Genomic DNA, 20172 nt, shown 5'->3' with positions numbered 1-20172 from the left:
ATTCTCCACTGCTTTCCCAGGCACATTAGCAGGGAGCTGGGTCGGAAACAGAGCAACCAAGGAGCTGAGGCAAGAACTGGTGCCCATATGGGTTGCCAGTGTTGTAGGTGGCAGCTTAACTTGCTGCGCCACAGTGCTGGCCTCCACACTTCCTTCTATAACAGATTCTAGAGAACAGAAGGCTTTAGTTGCCTCTTTTTAGTGGTAAATTAAAGTAGAGGGACTAAGAAGTTTGTTCTCTAGTCCAATTTTCATTTTCTTTTTAGTTTGAGAAGGGAGACAGAGATAAGAGAATGCTTCCATTACTACTTTGCTCCCCTCTTCAAATTCCTGCAATAGCTGGGGCTGAGCCAGATGGAAGTCAGCAGCTGGAAGCTAAATCCAGGTCTCCCACATGGGTGCCAGGTAACTGCTAGGCCAAATGCCTGCCCTGTTTTCTCACTGTTTGGCACCAGTCTTAATCTCATCTCCTAAAAATTCTCAGGACCATTCCCCAATTCTACTAAACTTACTCTGCATCTAATTGTGTGTTGTTTCCTTTCCTTGTGTGATACTTGTAGTGGGACTCCTCTCTGTAAAAGAGGTCTTTAAAAAGTTCCGAAAGAAACGAATGGATTTCTAAAATTTTACCTTTTAATTCTACTTTCCTTGAAGTTTTTGAAGTGTCCTCATATTTCTACTGCTGTTGCCTTTAAAGACCTAATGCCCCTTTGCTTAGCATATTGCAGAAACAATTAGCCCCTCTTCTATTACTGCAATGTTGATCCACCACTCCCCCACCCCCAGCCATGCTGCCAAGACATCTGGCATGTCCTCCCTGCTTTACCTTTGAATGGCTCCCCATTCTCCCAAGGGAAAGTTCAAGCAAGCTCTGTCACATTCTAGCCCCACCTTACCTCACTGCAAACAGCTCCTGCCAGTTTCACCAAACTGCACGCCGTTTACCCTGGATTTCCAATGGTCACCATCTTTTTGCCCTGCCTAACAAATACACTTAAAGAGCCAATCTCACTGTTATGTTCTTCATAAAACATTACTTAATTCTCTAGCAATCCATTTGTATCTTTTTAATTATGTCATTTGTAATAATCGCTTTATCTTTTTTCTTCTCTGAACTCTGAATACCTTTGATTCCTATCTCTTAGGATAAACTTGGTGTTTATTGGCAAGTGCCATTTGGAACATGAAAAAGAAGACAAAAGAACCTAGATGAGAAAATAGTCTCATAGTCCAAAGGATGAGGTCATGGAAAAAAAAGTCATCACACACTTGAAGGTCAGAATATACCTGCTTACAGAACTGACTGAAATTCTCCAGCTTTTCAGCGCTGATAAAGCCACTTAAATTTTAAAACAGTTGAACACATATGTGGAATTTAGGTATCTCAATTGCATGAATAACAGAATGTTATTTACAGCTCTGCTTTTTAATTTTTATTTTCACATAAATGAAAATACATTTGAATTATATTTGAATAAATATTCAGGCATAGACAAAATAACAACAATTTTCCTTATTTTGGGGAATAGGATGTTTTAAAGTGACACAGCACATACATGTATTATTTAGATTGTTAAATATACTTAGGCACTTCTTAAAATGATGTTGTGTGAAATTAGGAATAAATTTCTTCTCAGCCAACTATTCCCAAAGGAAACTAATGTTGAGTAGCAGTCATAGGATTTTATTTTTTGATGAAGAAAGAAGACACTTATATCTTGACTTTTAAAAAGGCTGCCATAAATATTTTAAGATTACATCTTCAATTTGAGTATTTGAAAGACCTTGGCTATATTATTGATTGTTCAGAATTTAATTATGCCATATTTAAATGCATAACATCTAGAAATTCAAAACACTTGTGTACTAATATTAGAAGCGAACTAACCATCTGCACAACTGCCGAGGTGCCAGAAGGCATGGTTTCTAACTTTGGATGTGGCTCATTAAGCAAGTGCTACAGTGCTAACACATACAGTTTCACATTCTCCTGAACTGGAGTGAAATATGTACTGAAAAAGACACTGAAAGATAACCCTTCAGGAGTGAAACCTGCATCAAAATATGGAGAGTTTGCCTTTGTCTTTCTCTTCCACGTTCTGAACCAAAGTTGCCACAAGCGCATCTCATTTTCATGTGTAAACTGGAACTGATATGAGGCAGGACTGAGATTTGGGGCTAGTACAGCCCCTGGCATTCCATCTTAACTTTCATAAGGTGACCAACCTTGATTCCTGAGAAGAAAAATAGACAAAATATTTTGAAATTAGGCCAATGAATAGGGATAGTCCAATTCAGTATTTTTATGCTTCCTCAAAATATAAATATGCTCTGAGAGAAGTTTGGTAAGATACACAGGCAACACAATAATAAAAACTCTTCCAGCTGGCGCCGCAGCTCACTAGGCTAATCCTCTGCCTGTGGCGCCGGCACCCCAGATTCTAGACCCGGTTGGGGCGCCGGATTCTGTCCTGGTTGCTCCTCTTCCAGTCTAGCTCTCTGCTGTGGCCTGGGAAGGCAGTGGAGGATGGCCCAAGTCCTTGGGCCCTGCACCCCATGGGAGACCAGGACAAAGTACCTGGCTCCTGGCTTTGGATCGGCCTCAGTGCACCAGCCTTAGTGGCCAGTAGGGGAGTGAACAAATGGAAGACCGACCTTTCTTTCTGTCTCTAACTCTGCCTGTCAAAAAACAAAACAAAAAACAAACAAAAAAAAACAACCTCTTCCAATATAATCCATACAGATAGGGCACTACATGACTATCTCAGTAAATCTAGTAGCCTTTTCTTGAGACTAATGTATATACAACATTAATTATTTAGAACTCATGAATTGGAAGTATAAAAGCACTTACTTGAAATCTAGATGTTCAATGAGCACATATCCATCTATATAAACAAAACCACTGTTACTAATCTTAAAGTTACAGAGAAAATACTTTAAGATTTCTTTAAGAACAGTGATTTATTGTCTGACCTTTAAGTGAATAAACTTACATTTGCCTTTAGAATTGCGACATATCACTAGATTTTGTTCAGCAATATCAATAACTTCCAGTTCTTCCCCACGGGTTATTGGCAAATCAAATATTCCATTTCTTGTATTATTGGAGCACACTATTGCTTTGTTGATGACAACAATCTCTTTGTCGTACTGAAATTAGAAATGATTAATCAGACCATGCTTATTTATATAATTGCTATCTTCAGTATAACAAAATTAACAGAAGATATAGTATATTAACTTAATGAACAGAAGATGCTGCGATACCTCAATAAGTAGAAAATGGAAAGATAGTCAGTGAAAGTCTTTTAAGAAAATAGTGTTAAAATTCTACAATTTTACATTTGTTTAGTAAGATTATATTTTCCTATTATTTACATCTATCATCTAATTGTATGGGAATGGATGCTAAGGGATGAAGAGTCTTTAATAAGGCTATAGGGCCGGCGCCATGGCTCACTAGGCTAATCCTCCGCCTTGCGGCGCCGGCACACCGGGTTCTAGCCCTGGTTGGGGCGCCGGATTCTGTCCTGGTTGCCCTTCTTCCGGGCCAGCTCTCTGCTATGGCCAGGGAGTGCAGTGGAGGATGGCCCAAGTGCTTGGGCCCTGCACCTCATGGGACACCAGGATAAGCACCTGGCTCCTGCCTTCGGATCGGCGCGGGGTGCAGGCTGCGGTGGCCATTGGAGGGTGAACCAACGGCAAAGGAAGACCTTTCTCTCTGTCTCTCTCACTGTCCTCTCTGCCTGTCAAAAAAAAAAATAGTAATAAGGCTATAGTATTATGGATGGTATGTTAGCTACTACAGTATTACTTTTACCTTCACACCCAGGAGGGCAGAAGTTAACAAACAAAATCCTCCTTATCTGTTTAATGCCTTAAATATTCTTGTATACCTATCATTTCTAGATGGCACTGTTTGTTCACTCTTCATCTTTGACTAAACTTACATATAATAGCAGTACATGTGTCTTAAAGTGGTGGGATTGTGTATATAGCAGCAATTCCCACTCTCCTTTTGTGCTCGAAGGTAGGCATTTGTGGGGGGAAAATGAGAAATTCTACTTCTGACCTAATCAAACATTTTTCTGTGTGATAAACTAGCCAGCCTATACATACACAGGTACTTCAATATCTAATATATTGAATAAAATCTGTTGAAAAAAACAATTCTAATATATGCAGCTTAGTTATAGATGTTTATTTCACCAAATTAGAATGGCCAAATATCTCCTATGCCCAGGCTTGTCTCTGTCTATAATTATTATCTCTATCTACAAGTATTATGATAAGGAAGAGTACCTCTTTCCACTCTCAGAAGTGTCCTGAATTTGGATTATAAATTCATAAGATCACTCTATACCAAATGGAATCTGATCTGCAAGATGTATTTTTCTTTTGCCCAGCAAAGGGATAGCTTCCTAAATAGTTGTCTTCTTCTTCCAAGGCATAGTTCAATGTGAATTGACCAAAATGCCTTGAAATACAAATATGATTAGGTCACTTTTTCATTTGTCTAGTTCTCAAAAGTCTTCACTGATTTCACTTCTTAGCTTCACATTCATGATCCTTTGCACACTGTCATTCCCCATCCTTCCATCCCAACTTTCTGAGATCGTATCAGGCTATATGCTAACCTTACATGCACCACAAGCCCTTCATATTTGCATGCCACTGCTCCTTCGCTTAACCAACTCACATAAATACTTTGATGATGGATTGTATAATTTACTGTTTTAACTGTATGTTGTAGTTACTCCTAATACAGCATTTAATAAACCTACTGTCTTATAATATGAAAATGGAAGATAGTCATATATATCTTTGTGTTTTCAATGCCTGGCACAAATGAGTACTCAGTATTTTGTGATTTGAGCTGGGTAAAAATGATTAAAATGAATCATTTTTTTCTGACTATGGAAAATCATCACAGGTAATACTGAAGAATGGAATCATATACGTATACAGCAAATGGAGTTTCTGTCTCATATGAGACTGTCAAAAATATGGTGAGGGAAAATGTCACTAGAAGATTATAAGGGTCTTTCCAACAAGTAATTACTATACTGTTATCACTTAATCAAATAACATAACAATTTATAGTAGATAAATTTAAAATGTAATTTCATATTATAATTTCTAAATATAGTAACACTATCAAGCTTTGGCCCAGTCAGGGGTTATCAGTGATTATGAGAAAATTATGTATATTCCTATTTTAAACCTGTTTAAACATATATTTGGATGCTTACAAAGCCTCAGGTACTTTTATGCTGCTGTGCACGTAGATATAAAGATTAAATAAGATAATCTTTGTCCTCCAGGATCTCATAGTTTGATAAATATGTAAATGCAATAATCAAGAGGTTGCTCAGGTATATAGATTGGTAGAAGAAGTGTCATTTCTTCAGTCAGGAATTTGGGCAAGTCTTCCTGGAAAGAGGAGATACCCCAACTGGATCTTGAAAAGTAAACAACTCAGATGGAGGCTATCGCAAGGGTATACCAGATAGTCAAAACACACCAAGTACATGCTGGAGAAATGAAGAAGAAAGACAAACACAGAGGTGGAAGTTATTCAAGGGACAGAGCTATGACCATTGGTTTCCAGAGCTGATAGTGCAAGACAAAGAGTGTCAGGAGATAAAACCAGAAAGGCAAGCATAGGTCATGACATAACAGAGATTTATATGCCATGTTAAGAAGCCTAAACTTTATCCATTTGGCCATGAAGAACTTGTGAAAGATTTCAGGCTGTGACTTAGACATATTTTATGAGCAGGATGCACCCTTTATTTCTCCTAATCCAGCACATGAAATATATATATATATGTATATGTATATATATATTAATAAGTTCTCACTTTTTAAATATATGAAATTAGGAAGGACCATTTGGACTTTAAGAGATTGGAAAAATGCCCCATAGCTTAATGACAGTATAAGATGTCCAAGAGTTTCAGATTCTGCTCAGATCATTCCACTGTTACTTATTTAGCCCACTATTCAGTCACTGAACAGTATGTATATCTGGTTTAATGTTAGGAATTAGGGGCAAGCTCAATTGAGACAGAGTCTCACCCTGCAGAGGAACATAACTATTTAGTGGGCACACACACATGCTATAATCCAACTGATCAGTATTACCCATGATATGGGTATCACAGTTACATAAAATGTGCTGAGGGAGTCACTTCACCTGGAGCAGCTGGGGAAGACTAGTGACATTTGAACAGAACATTGAAGAACAACTCAGGACTTTTCCCAGGCAGAGAAAATAGCATATACATGGCTATGTTAATGTAGAAATGCATCAGGGAGAATTCAAAATGCAGCATCAGCTTTTTCATTCAAAGATTATCAAAGATGTTAGAGGTATAGTGTGTGTGTGTGTGTGTGTGTGTGTGTATAAAATCTTTATACATGGGAGTTCCTAGCTATTAATATTCCAAATTCTTACCTTCAGAAGAGAACATACCTCAAATTTTTCCCTAAAAAGCTTTTCTTCTCTTTCTATTCTGTTCTTTTCTAAGTTTTGCTTCTTGATTCTGAAGAAATTTCTGGGAGAAAAACTGGTAAGAAATTGCAGAAGGGTTAAATGTTCTACAATAAAATCTTTAGGTTCCCAAATCTACAAAATCATTCTATTTCATGATAAATTTAGGTGTAATTTTGTGTGTATGTAATTTTGTGTAAAATTATATATAGTCATGTGTGTATACATACATATGTATACACACACATACATATAAATACACAGATATCTTTCCATTAAAACACATTGTCCAAACAACTGAACAAGACAGGAAATATCAATTACTTTCCCACACAATTTTTAAGTATTTTTGATAGCAAGACAGAATAAAATGACATTGATGGAGGATGTTTAAGGGGTTCAGGAAGTGCAGTTTTATAGGATGAATCATTTTATAGGATGAATAACTTCTAATCGTTCTAGAGTCCAGCATGGTAACTATGGATGGTAACAATTATAAATGTAATTTACATATATATTTCAAATTATTAGCAAGGATTTTGAATGTTCCCAACACGAGGAAATGAGCCTATATAAGGTGATGAATATGTCAGGAACCCTGATCTTCTCACTGTATACACATGTTGAAATATCACACTGCACCCCATGAAAATGTGTGGTTACTATGTGTCAATTAATATAAAAATATATTAAACAAATTAGTTGAACAATTTAAGAAAAATAAGAAACTTCTCTAAATCAGACTTAAAAGCATAATTAACTTTTTCAAAAAAGAAACTTAAGGACATTTTGAAGTCTTTTCACTCACCTTTAGATTAATTAATGGAAACCAGTAAGAATGGGTAAAGGGCTTACATTTTGTGGCTTTCCAACTTTTTAAGCATTACTGGGAAAATCATACATTTATGTTGTTCATAGAACTGTCCTGCTTACCCAATGATTTGGGAGGTGGATAGAATTAAGAAAATAAAGCAAGATGCCACAAAAGAGGTATATTAATTTTAACATGTAAAAGTGAATAAGCTTAGAGCAGAAACTTTATCCTCCCCCCCTTTATCCCTCCTGCTCTCCATGTAGGGTTTGGTTCTGTTTTGTATCAACTTACTATATTGATAGAAAAAGTCAATCAAATCCTGTCAGTTTTACCTAGAAGTGTCTCCTACATGTTTCTTTCTCTCCAAGATTACAGCTGCTGCCATCTCTCAAGACTACCACAACTTCTTGCCTGAAATGCCATCTTCTTGCCTCTCCTTCCTTGAACCATCCGATTCCTGTCTCCAGAGTTTTCTTTCTAAAACTTAATCTATTCTCTCGCTTAAAACTTTACAATGTGTCTATACTGCCTACAGGAAAATTCTAAATTCATTTGCAGGGTATTTTATAATTTGGCCCTTATCTCCCTTTCTAGCTATCTCTACACATATATCTCCCAACATATACGTCTTACCTACACATTTGTCTACTTGGGTCATTGTGCAAGACGGGCTATACTTTTTAGTGCTCTATACCTGAGATCCTTACCCAATTTCTCTTAAAACTATCCATTATCTTGGACTAAAAAAGGGTTGAAATAATATAGGAAGTATCTCTTACTGGCAAAAGAAATTACAGTAGAAATCATTTTAAAGGGATAAAAGAGCACATAGAAACTGATACATTTGGGGCTGGCATTGTGGTGTGGTGGGTAAAGCCACCTACTGCTTGCAATGCCTGGGTTCCATATGGGCACTGGTTCATGTCCCAGGTTCATGTCCCAGCAGCTCTACTTCTGATCCAATTCCATGCTAATGGCCCAGGAAAAGCAAAGGAGGATTGTCTAAGTGTTAGGTCCTGTCACCCATCTGGGAGACCCTGATGAAGCTTTTTGTTTTTGTTTGTTTTGTTTTGTTTTGTTTTTTTACAGGCAGTGTGGACAGAGAGAGAGAAACAGAGAGAAAGGTCTTCCTTTGCCATTGGTTCACTATCCAATGGCTGCCACGGCCGGTGCACTGCGCCGATCCGAAGGCAGGAGCCAGGTGCTTCTCCTGGTCTCCCATGGGGTGCAGGGCCCAAGCACTTGGGCCATCCTCCACTGCACTCCCTGGCCACAGCAGAGAGCTGGCCTGGAAGAGGGGCAACCGGGACAGAATCCGGCGCCCCGACCGGGGCTAGAACCCGGTGTGCTGGCGCCACTATGCGGAGGATTAGCCTATTGAGCCGCAGCGCCGGCCCTGATGAAGCTTCTGACTTCAACCTGTCTCAGCCCTGACCACTGTGGTCATCTGGGGGAGTGAACAGGTGGATGGAAGATATATCTCTCTGCCTTTCCCTCTCCCTTTCTGTAGCTCTCTCTCAAAATAAATAAATAAATAAATAAATATTTTTAAAAAAGAAACCGATACATTCATTTACAGGAATAATGAAAGCCCCACTATTGCATTTTCAAACATTTACTCAGTTGAGAGTTAACGTATCTTACTAAATCAATTTGTTATAAGAAATAAAAAAGCATCAAAGAATTGTCTCCCAAAATACTTACTTGTAAATATACTGAAAAGCTTTTGGGGATTGTGTGGAGTGGTAGGGTCAAAAATTTTGATGATATTTCCCCTCTTATATTTCCATTTGCTGAGCTATGTAAATGCATGTGAAGCTATGAATTTTAAAGTAAAAAGATGTTTGTCCTAGTTTAGTTGGTGAATACATTTTTCCAAGTTATAACAAATAAATTACTTCAATACACCCAAAGAAAATAAACGTAAGGGTAGGATCATCCTTGGAGTTTAGATTTTGTACAGACTGATGTCTGATTTCTTTTGGGGTACCCAGTAGAACTTTTCTAGACAGGTTTTCCAAAACAATGTTCATATAATGTTCACAGCTCAGTAACTATGTAGAAGATTTTCCCAAACATTAAAGAAAGCACCCAGACCCTGTGCCATAGCCTAGCAATTATGAAGACCGTAGCACAGAGCGTTATGTGACAACTTAGTTGGTAAAAACATCACCTCCCAAAACATCCAATTGGGGACTTGCACTACATCAAGAAGGGTGAGAATCCATGCAACGTTCTTTGTAAACTCCAATACTAGTTGTAGTCACAGCTGGAACTATATTACATTATAGAGGAAGCAGTCTTAATATATGACACCTAGTTTCTCTTAAAGTTTCATTTAAGTTCAAATTGGTGTTTTAGGTTCTATCTTGTAAGACAAAAAAGTTTTAACTTAAAAGAAAATTAGAAGTTTTTCATTATATGACAAGGGCCATCTTGAAATCTTTCTTCATTCTCCACTCAACAATAGCAAGGATGAAGATGCTGAAGATAAATGTGTGTGGTGTTTAACATTTTCATATCCCTCTTTCTTTTTTTCTTTGAAGAGTTATTTATTTGAAAGGCAGAGAGACAAGGAGAGAAAGAGAGACAGGGAGGGGACAACGGTGTGGAGAGAGGATGAGGGAAAAGGGAGGGAGAGAGACCAATCTTTATCTGCTGGGTCACTCCCAATATGATGGCAAAAACTGGGGCTGGGTCATGCCAAACCCAGGAGCCAGGAACTCTGTCCCAGTCTTCCACATGTAAAATAGGAACTCAAATCCTTGGGCCATCATCTGCTGCCTTCCCTTCATTAGCAGGGAGCTGGGACTCAAATTAGCACTTCAGTATGAGATGAGGGGGTCCCAAATGTCATCTTAACCCAGGATACCACAAATCCATCCCCCATTGTCTCTCTTAATCCTTTCAGATGTACTGTGATATAGGTTATTATCATTTTGTAGACTAAGAACTGGACAATCAAATTTGATGATTTGCCTAAGGTCAAACAGCCATAAGTTGTAGCAGATAAGCTGTAATATAAATGCATCTGTTTTCTTACCTTTCTGATGCTTCAGCACTTTTTTTCTCTTTTTTTTCCTTTGATATCAAAAACTTGGGCTTCCAGGTTTTCAGTTTATCTTCATCTCTGAGGAGAAAAATATTTTGAGCAAGTTAATTAAGATTGAACTATTGAACATTTACAGAATCATCAATTGTTTCTGGATAATTATGTTTTAAAATTTGTGTGTGTGTGTGCGCTTATTCTTGTTTAAATTTTATTTAAGGTATTCAAATTTCATGTATTTTATGTATAAAGATTCAGGGACATAGTGATGCTTCCCACCCTACTCTCTCCTGCCCATGTTCCCACTCTTCTTCCTCCTTCCTCTCCTTTTCCATCTCTTAATTTTTACAATGATCTATTTTCAGCTTATTTTATACTCATAAAATTAATCATACATTAAGTAAAGAGTCCAAAAAATAGTTTGAAGAAAAAAACACTATTCTTCAATAGTAAAGATAAGGGCTGTTGGCCGGCGCCACGGCTCAATAGGCTAATCCTCCACCTTGCGGCGCTGGCACACTGGGTTCTAGTTCCGGTCGGGGCGCCGGATTCTGTCCCGGTTGCCCCTCTTCCAGGCCAGCTCTCTGCTGTGGCCAGGGAGTGCAGTGGAGGATGGCCCAAGTGCTTGGGCCCTGCACCCCACGGGAGACCAGGAGAAGCATCTGGCTCCTGCCTTCGGATCAGCGCGGTACACCAGCCGCAGCGAAACCGGCCACGGCGGCCATTGGAGGGTGAACCAACGGCAAAGGAAGACCTTTCTCTCTGTCTCTCTCACTGTCCACTCTGTCCAAAAAAACAAAAACAAAAACAAAAACAAAACGAAAAGATAAGGGCTGTTAACAATCATATCATCTCAAAATGCAAATGGGACTCCTATACATTACATTTTAGGCACTCTATCAGTTACCACAGATCGGGGAAAACATGTGGTATTTGTCTTTTTGAGACTGGCTTATTTAGTTTTTTTTTAACTTTTATTTAATAAATATAAATTTCCAAAGTACAACTCTTGGATTCTAGCGTCTCCCCCCCCCCCCATAACCTCCCTCCTACCTGCAACCATTCCATCTCCCACTTCATCTCCCATCCCAATCTTCATCAAGATTCATTGTCAATTATCTTTATATACAGAAGAACAATTTAGTATATACAAAGTAAAGATTTCAACAGTTTGCACCCATACAGAAACACAAAGTGTAAAGTACTGTTTCAGGACTAGTTATACCGTTAATTCACATTTTAAGGACAGAGATCCCACATGGGGAGTAAGTGCACAGTGACTCCTGTTGTTAACAATTGACACTTTTATTTATGACCTCAGTAATCACCCGAGGCTCTTGCCATTAGCTGCCAAGGCTATGGAAGCCTCTTGAGTTCGTCAACTCCGATCTTATTTAGACAAGGCCATAGTCAAAGTGGAAGTTCTCTCCTCCCTTCAGAGAAAGGTACCTCCTTCTTTAATGGCCCATTCTTTCCACTGGGATCTCACTCACAGAGATCTTTCATTTAGGTCTTTTTTTGCCACAATGTTTTGGCTTTCCATGCCTGCAAAACTCTCATGGGCTTTTTAGCCAGATCCGAATGCCTTAAGGGCTGATTCTGAGGCCAGAGTGCTGTTTAGGACATCTGTCATTCTATGAGTCTGCTGTGTATCCTGCTTGCCATGTTGGATTATTCTTTTTTAATTCTATCAGTATCAGCAGACACTAGTCTTGTTTATGTGATCCCTTTGACACTTAATCCTATCATTATGATCAATTGTGAACTAAACTGATCACATTGACTAGTGAGATGGGATTGGTACATGCCACCTTGATAGGATTGAATTGGAATCCCCTGGCACATTTCTAGCTCTACCATTAGGGGTAAGTCCGAGTGAGCATGTGCCAAACTGTACATCTCCTCCCTCTCTCATACTTAACAGGGATCACTTCTCAGTTACATTTAAACAGCTAAGAATAACTGTGTTAGTTAAAGAGTTCAACCAATGGTATTAAATAGTAATAAAAGAAATAAAATAATACGTTGTTCCTCAACAGTCAACACAAGCACTGATCAAGTCATTTTTCCTCATAGTGTCCATTTAATTTAAATAGGTTTCCTTTTAGGTGCTCTGTTAGTTGTTACTGATCAGGGAGAACATATGATATTTGTCCTTTTGGGACTTGCTTATTTCACTCAGCATGATTTTTTCCAGGTTCCTCCATTTTGTTACAAATGACCGGATTTCATGTTTTTTGACTGCTGTATAGTATACTATAGAGTACATGTGCCATAATTTCTTTATCCAGTCTACTGTTGATGGGCATTTAGGTTGATTCCATGTCTTAGCTATTGTGAATTGAGCTGCAATATTGAGGTGCAGACAGCTCTTTTAATTGCCAATTTAATTTCCTTTGGGTAAATTCCAAAGACTGGGATGGCTGGGTTGTATGGTAGGGTTATATTCAGGTTTCTGAGGAATCTCCAGACTGACTTCCATAGTGGCATTACCAGTTTGCATTCCCACCAACAGTGGGTTAGTGTCCCTTTTTCCCCACATCCTCGCCAGCATCTATTGTTGGTAGATTTCTGAATGTGAGCCATTCTCACCGGGGTGAGTTGAAACCTCATTGTGGTTTTGATTTGCATTTCCCTGATGGCTAGTGATCTTGAACATTTTTTCATGTGTCTGTTGGCCATTTGAATTTCCTCTTTTGAAAAATGTCTATTGAGGTCCTTGGCCCATCTCTTAAGTGGGTTGTTTGTTTTGATGTTGTGGAGTTTCTTGATCTCTTTGTAGATTCTGGTTATTAACCCTTTATCTGTAGCATAGTTTGCAAATATATTTTCCCATTCTGTCAGTTGCCTCTTCACTTTCCTGACTGTTTCTTTTGCAGTACAGAAACTTCTCAATTTGATGCAATCAGAAATGTTAATTTTGGCTTTGACTGCCTGTGCTTCCGGGGTCTTTTCCAAGAAGTCTTTGCCTGTGCCTATATCTTGCAGGGTTTCTCTGATGTTCTTTAATAATTTGATGGTGTCTGGTCATAGATTTAGATCTTTAATCTATATTGAGTGGATTTTTGTGTAAGGTGTAAGGTAGGGGTCTTGCTTCAGGATTCTGCACGTGGAAATCCAATTTTCGGCACCATTTGTTGAATAGACTGTCCTTGCTCCAGAAATTGGTTTTATATCCTTGCTCAAATATAAGTTGGCTATAGATGTTTGGATTGATTTCTGGTGTTTCTATTCTGTTCCATTGGTCTATCCATCTGTTTCTGTACCAGTACCATGCCTTTTTTTTTTTTTAACAGGCAGAGTGGATAGTGAGAGAGACAGAGAGAAAGGTCTTCCTTTTGCCGTTGGTTCACCCTCCAATGGCCGCTGCAGCTGGCGCACCATGCTGATCCGATGGCTGGAGCCAGGTACTCATCCTGGTCTCCCATGGGGTTCAGGGCCCAAGGACTTTGGGCCATCCTCCACTGCACTCCCTGGCCACAGCAGAGAGCTGGCCTGGAAGAGGGGCAACTGGGACAGAATCCGGCGCCCCGACCGGGACTAGAACCCAGTGTGCCGGCGCCGCAAGGCGGAGGATTAGCCTAGTGAGCCGCGGTGCCAGCAACCATGCTGTTTTGATAACAACTGCCCTGTAGTATGTCCTGAAATCTGGTATTGTGATGCCTCCAGCTTTGTTTTTGTTGTACAAGATTGCTTTAGCAATCCGAGGTCACCTGGGCCTCAGATGAATTTCAGCATCATTTTTTTCTGGGACTTGCTTATTTCACTAACTATAATGGTTTCCAGTTGCATCCATTTTTTTACAAAATGGGATTTCACTTTTTAACTGCTGCATAATATTCCATAGTGTATATATGCCATAATTTTTTTTATCTAGTCATCAGTTGATGGATATTTGTGTTGATTCCATGTCTTAGCTATTGGGAATGGAGCTGCAATGAACATGGTGATATAGATAACTCTTTCAGATATTGACTTCATTTTGTTTGGGTAAATTCCCAGGAGTGGGATTGCTGGGTCACATGGTAGGTCTATATTCAGATTTCTGAGGTATCTCCATACTGTCTTCCACAATGGCTGCCCCAGTTTATATTCCCACCAACAGTGGATTACGCTACCTTTTCCCCCACATCCTTTCTAGCATATATTGTTTGTTGATTTCTGTATGTGAGCCATTTTAACAGGTGTGAGGTGCAACCTCATTGTGGTTTTGATTTTCATTTCCCTGATGGCTAATGATCCTGAGCATTTTTTCATATCACTTTTGCCCATCTGATTTTCATCCTTTGAAATCTGCCTATTCAAGTTCTTTGCCCATTCCTTTGGGCAAAATCAACAAACTTTGGTTTGTTTGTTTTATTGTTGTCAAATTTCTTGAGTATTTTACATATTCTGGATATTAATCCTCTATCAGTTTCAAAGTTTGCAGATATTTTCTCCTATTCTGTCCATTTCTTCATCACTTTACTGTGTTTCTTTTGCAATACAGAAGCTTCCCAGCTTGGTGTAATCTCATTTGTCTATTTTTGCTTTGATTGTCTGTGCTTCTGGGATCTCTTCCAAGAAGTCTTTGCCTGTGCCAATGTCTTGCAGATTTTCCCCAATGTTCTGCAGTAGATGCCGATTTTTGATCCACTTTGAGTTGATGGTGTAAGGAAGGATTTTTTTTTCCAAAGAAACTTTTTAAAGATTACAAATTTCTTAAGTAGAACTTTAGGAATATAGTGATTCTTCCCACCATACCCACCCTCCCACCTTCACTCCCACTCACCCCTCCTCCCTCTCCCATTCCTAGTCCCATTCTCCATTAAGATTCATTTTCAATTAACTTTATATACAGAAGAACAACTCTATACTAAGTAAAGATTTTAACAATTTGCACACACACACACACACACATACTATTTGAGAACAAATTTTTCAGTTAATTCGCATAATACAACTCATTGAGAACAGGTGACCTACATGGGATATACGTGCACGGTGATGCACATTTTTAATTTAACAATTAACACTCTCATGTATGACTTCAGTGACCAGTCGGGGCTTTTGATATGAGCTACCAAGGCTATGGAAGCCTTTTGAATCCACATCATCCATCATTATTTAGACAAGGCCATAAGCATAGTAGTTCTCTCTTCCCTTCTGAGAAAAGTACATTCTTCTTTGATGGCCATTTCTTTCCACTGGGGTTTCTCTTACAGAGATCCTTCATGTAGGACATTTTTTTGCCATGCTGTTTTGGCTTTCCATGCCTGAAATGCTCTCATGGGCTTTTCAGCCAGACCAGAATAAAGCAGGAGTTTTGTTTCATACTTCTGCACACAGAGATCCAATTTCTCTAGCACCATTTGTTGAAGAGGCCATCCTTGCTCCAGGGATTGATATTAGCTCCTTTGTCAAACTTTTGTTGGTTGTATATACATACACTGATTTCTGGAGTTTTTATTCTGTTCCAGTGGCCTACATGTCTATTTTTGTGCTGGGACCCTGCTGTTTTGATTGCACTGCCATATAATATGTCTTGAAATCTGGTATTGTGATGCCTCCAGCTTTCTGTTGTATAGTTTGCTTTAGCTATTCAGAGTCTCTTGTGTTTCCATATGAATTTTAGCATCATTTTTTTCTAGATCTGAGAGAAATGTCATTGGTATTTTTATATAGATCACATTGAATCTGAAAATTGCTTTCAGTAGTATGGACATTTTGATGATATTAATTTTCCAACCTATGAATATGGAAGATTTTTCCATTTTTGTGTGTGTATCTTCTATGTTTTAATGTTCTATAATTTTCATTGTAGAGATCTTTCACCCTCTTGGTTAAATTTATTCCATGGTATTTAAATTTTTTTGTAGCTACTGTGGATGGGGTTGAGTTTAGAAGTTCTTTCTCAGCCATGGCATTGTCTTTGTATGCAAAGGCTATTGATTTTATGCATTATTTTTATATCCTGCCATTTTACCAAACTCTTTTATGAGTTCCAATAGTCTCTTAGTGAAGTCTTTTGGTTCCCCTATATATAGAATCATGTCATCAGCAAATAGGGATGGTTTGATTCCTCCTTTCCAATTTGTATCCCTTTGATTTATTGTTCTTGCTTAACATCTTTGGCTAAAACTTCTAGGACTGTGCTGAACAACACTGGTGACAGTGGGCATCCTTATCTGATTCTGGATCTTAGTAGGAATGCTTCAACTTCGCCCACTCAATAAGACACTGGCTTTGTTGAGGAATATTCCTTGTATAACCAATTTGCTTAAGGTTTCATCATGAAAGGGTGTTGTATTTTATCAAATGTCTGCTCTGCATCTATTGAGATCATATGGTTTTTATTCTTCAACTTGTTAATGTGATTTATTACATTTATTGATTTGTGAATGTTGAACCATCTCTGCATACCAGAGATAAATTCCAGTTTACAAAAAAATTATGAAGAGTCTTCTAGAATTATATTTTGATAATCTATGGCAAGGCCACCTGGTAAATATTTTATGATTTGCAGGCTAAGTCATCTCTATGGCAAATATTCAACTGTACCAATATAACTTGATTTACAAAGATAAGTGGTAGACCACATTAGGTTTACAGGACATAGGTTGCTGACCCTTGGTCTGTTAAATCAAATTTAAAACCAGAAGCAAGTGATCAACCTGCTTATAAGTATACTTCAAGAAGATTCCATGATGGTGCATTAGAGAATGACATACTGTGCTAGGCTAGGGATAAATAGTAAAAGTGTAGGAAATACACTCTCAGGGGAGAATTGGAGAGAAAAACCACACAGGAAATCCTACAAGAGAAAGAGAAACACTATGGATTGTGTGGAGTGTGTGGAAGTATAGCATGAACATGAATACAACATACGACTGCAGCAGTCAAGAGCTGGAGCAAGAGGCAACATAGTGGCTGCTTGGAGGAGGAGGTGAGACTGCAGCAAACAATGGTAATATAGTCAGAAGAAGAGCATGGCATGAATCCAGACTGGAGCCTTGGGGACTTGCAGTTGCCTGTGGACCCAGTTGAAGTAGAGTGGGCATGTTTATTTCACCCCAACTTCCCCACAACAGCATCTGCTGCCTGGTTGAGAAAGGGTGCTCTTGGCTTTGAGCAGCTTCAGAAGACTTTTTGTGCACTCACAGCAACTGGCTTAGACCAAACATCTTGGCAGTACCGGTAGCAGTGGTGGGGAGAGAGCAACACTCAGCCACTGACTCTTTTATACGTGTGTGCTACAGAGATTCTAAAGGAGGGAAAAACCTGAAGTTCCCACTAACTTTCAGCCTGCCTGGGAGTGGCTAGGCACTCATACAGGACAGTAAGGCACTCCCAACCTCCCAGGATCAAGATGCCTAGGTGGAGCTGGCTGAGGGAACATCTGCCACTCTGCTGAATGGACAGACTGGCAGGGAAGAGCAAAAGTTCTACACCCAGCAACTGTGGGAGCCTTGTGTGCTGAGACCATGAGGACTTGGTGGTTACATGAGAAGGTGCAGGGTGTAACTGGAGCTCAATGGTTGCCTGAGGCAGGTCATTGCAGCAGGAACTGTGTTCACAATGAGGACTGCACACATCATTTGTGTGGTTCATACAGTGGTGGGGATGAGTGTTGAATACACTGGGGACTAATACCCAGAAATTGCTCAGCTTGGAGGAGAGGTGGTGAAGGAGTGATCACACCAATAGAGGTGTACATCCTGCCCCCCTTCTGTAAACAGGAGATCTACCACCACCAACTTAGGTGCTTCCCTGGATACTCACTCCACCCTGGAGCACTGAGCAGAACTCCCTGGCCACTCCCACCACATACCTCTTTGTATTCACTGAAAGTGAAGACATTCCACTAAGCCCCAAAGGCATAGCTCAAAGATAAAATCCATTTGAGGAAAAAAAAACAGTAAGTATCTCCACAAATGCAAAAATATATGCAGAAATTCAAGAAACAAGAATAAGGAAGACACCATGTCCCCACCCCACACCAAGAAACACATTTCAATATTAGAATGTAAAGATGAAGAGATTGAGGAAATACCAGAAATGGAATTCAAAAAATTATTCATAGGATTACTCAAATTTAATCAGAAGCAAATCCACAAACTAAAGAAAATTATACACAACATTAATGAAAATTTTCCCCATAAAATTATTTTAAAGAGAAATCAAAATGAAATATTAGAAATGAATAATTCAATAGATCAAATAAAAAATGCATTGGAAAGCCTTAGCAGCAGACTTGGCAAGGCAGAAGATAGAATATCTAAGCTAGAAGAAAAATCTTTAGAAAATTTCCAGTCAGATCAAAAAAAGGCAACAGATAAATTAAAAACAGTGTTGGATATTTATGGGATACTATAAAACAACCCACATACGTATCTTAGGAGTTCCCGAAGCTGTGAAAGGAGACAATGAAATATAAGGCCTATTTAGTGAAATAATTTCAGAAAACTTCCCCAATTTGGAGAAAGAAAAGGACGTCCAAGAGAAGAAGCACATAGAACTCTTAGTAGACATGACCAGAAAAGATCTTCACCACGACTAGAAAAGATTCTAGGGGGCCGGCGCCATGGCTCACTTGGTTAATCCTCTGCCTGCGGCGCCAGCATACCATATGGGCAACGGGTTCTAGTCCTGGCTGCTCCTCTTCCAGTCTAGCTCTCTGCTGTGGCCTGGGAAGGCAGTGGTGGATGGCCCAGGTGCTTGGGCCCCTGCACCCATGAGGGAGACCAGGAGGAAGCACCTGGCTCCTGGCTTCAGATTGGTGCAGTGCTGGCTGTGGTGACCATTTGGTGAGTGAACCAATGGAAGGAAGATCTTTCTCTCTGTCTCTCTCTCACTGTCTGTAACTCTACCTGTCGAATAAATAAATAAAAATTTTTAAAAATAAAGAAAGGAAAGGACAGGAAAGGAAAGGATCTAAAATGTGCATGAGAGAAATGCCAGATTAATTTCAGAGGATCTCCAAGTAGACTCACAGCAGACTTCTCATCAGAAACCCCACAGGCTAGAAGAGAATGGCAAGATATAGTCCAAATCTTAAAAAAAAAACCTGTCAACCCAGAATATTGTACCATGAAAAGCTCTCATTTATGAATGAAGGTGAAATAAAGACCTTCCGTAACAAACAGAAATTGAAAAAGTTTGTCACTACTCATCCAGCCTTTCAAAAGATGCTTAAGGATGTGCTACACACAGAAACAGAAACATTACAAAAGAATGTGAAAGCAGAAAATCCTCCCAGTAAAAGTACAAAAGAAATCCAGAGTAAACAATAGGAATATTATTTACAGAAAAATGGCAGAGCCAAGTTGTTACTTATCAATAGTCACCTTAAATGTAAAAGGCCTCAACTCTCCAGTTAAAAGACACAGACTGGCTGAATGGATTAAAAAAAGACTCATCTACTTGCTGCCTACAAGAAACACGTCTTACCAACAATGATACCTGCAGGCTGAAAGTGAAAGAATGAGAAAATGTATTCCATGCCAACAGAAAATTTTTAAAAAGGCAGATGTTGCCATCCTAATATCAGACAAAATACACTTTAACACAAAAAACTGTTAAAAGAGACAAAGAAAAACACTACATAATGATTAAGGGATCAATTCAGCAGGAAGTTGTGACTATAATAAATGTATATGCATCCAATGACAGGGTGACTGGCTATTTAAAAGAAATGTTAATGTATCTAAAGGGAGACATGACTCCAATACAACAGTTATGGGGGATTATACACCCCACTTTCATCAATGGACAGATCAACTAGACAGAAAGTCAAAAAAGAAACAACAGAGCTAATCAACACTATGGACT

The 20172-nt window shown here is 39.0% G+C and overlaps 1 protein-coding gene across 2 annotated transcripts in view; it reads right to left on the bottom strand.

The window, feature by feature from the left end:
- Positions 1-1144: 1144 nt before the first annotated feature.
- FYB2 (FYN binding protein 2) overlaps positions 1145-20172 on the bottom strand; it is a 159075-nt gene continuing 140047 nt past the window's right edge. For both annotated transcript variants that reach the window (XM_051856422.2, XM_008265195.4), the window contains 5 exons: positions 10357-10443; positions 6482-6575; positions 2997-3153; positions 2855-2888; positions 1145-2234 (listed from right to left, as the gene is read on the bottom strand). In XM_051856422.2, coding sequence (XP_051712382.2) covers positions 2204-2234; positions 2855-2888; positions 2997-3153; positions 6482-6575; positions 10357-10443 — 403 coding nt within the window. In that variant the 3' untranslated portion in view covers positions 1145-2203. The remainder of the gene's footprint in view (positions 2235-2854; positions 2889-2996; positions 3154-6481; positions 6576-10356; positions 10444-20172) is intronic.

Source organism: Oryctolagus cuniculus, chromosome 7, assembly GCF_964237555.1.
Source record: "Oryctolagus cuniculus chromosome 7, mOryCun1.1, whole genome shotgun sequence".
Taxonomy (NCBI): domain Eukaryota; kingdom Metazoa; phylum Chordata; class Mammalia; order Lagomorpha; family Leporidae; genus Oryctolagus; species Oryctolagus cuniculus.
The sequence above is the reverse complement of the archived record's forward strand: the minus strand, read 5'-3'. Positions and strand labels throughout refer to the sequence as shown.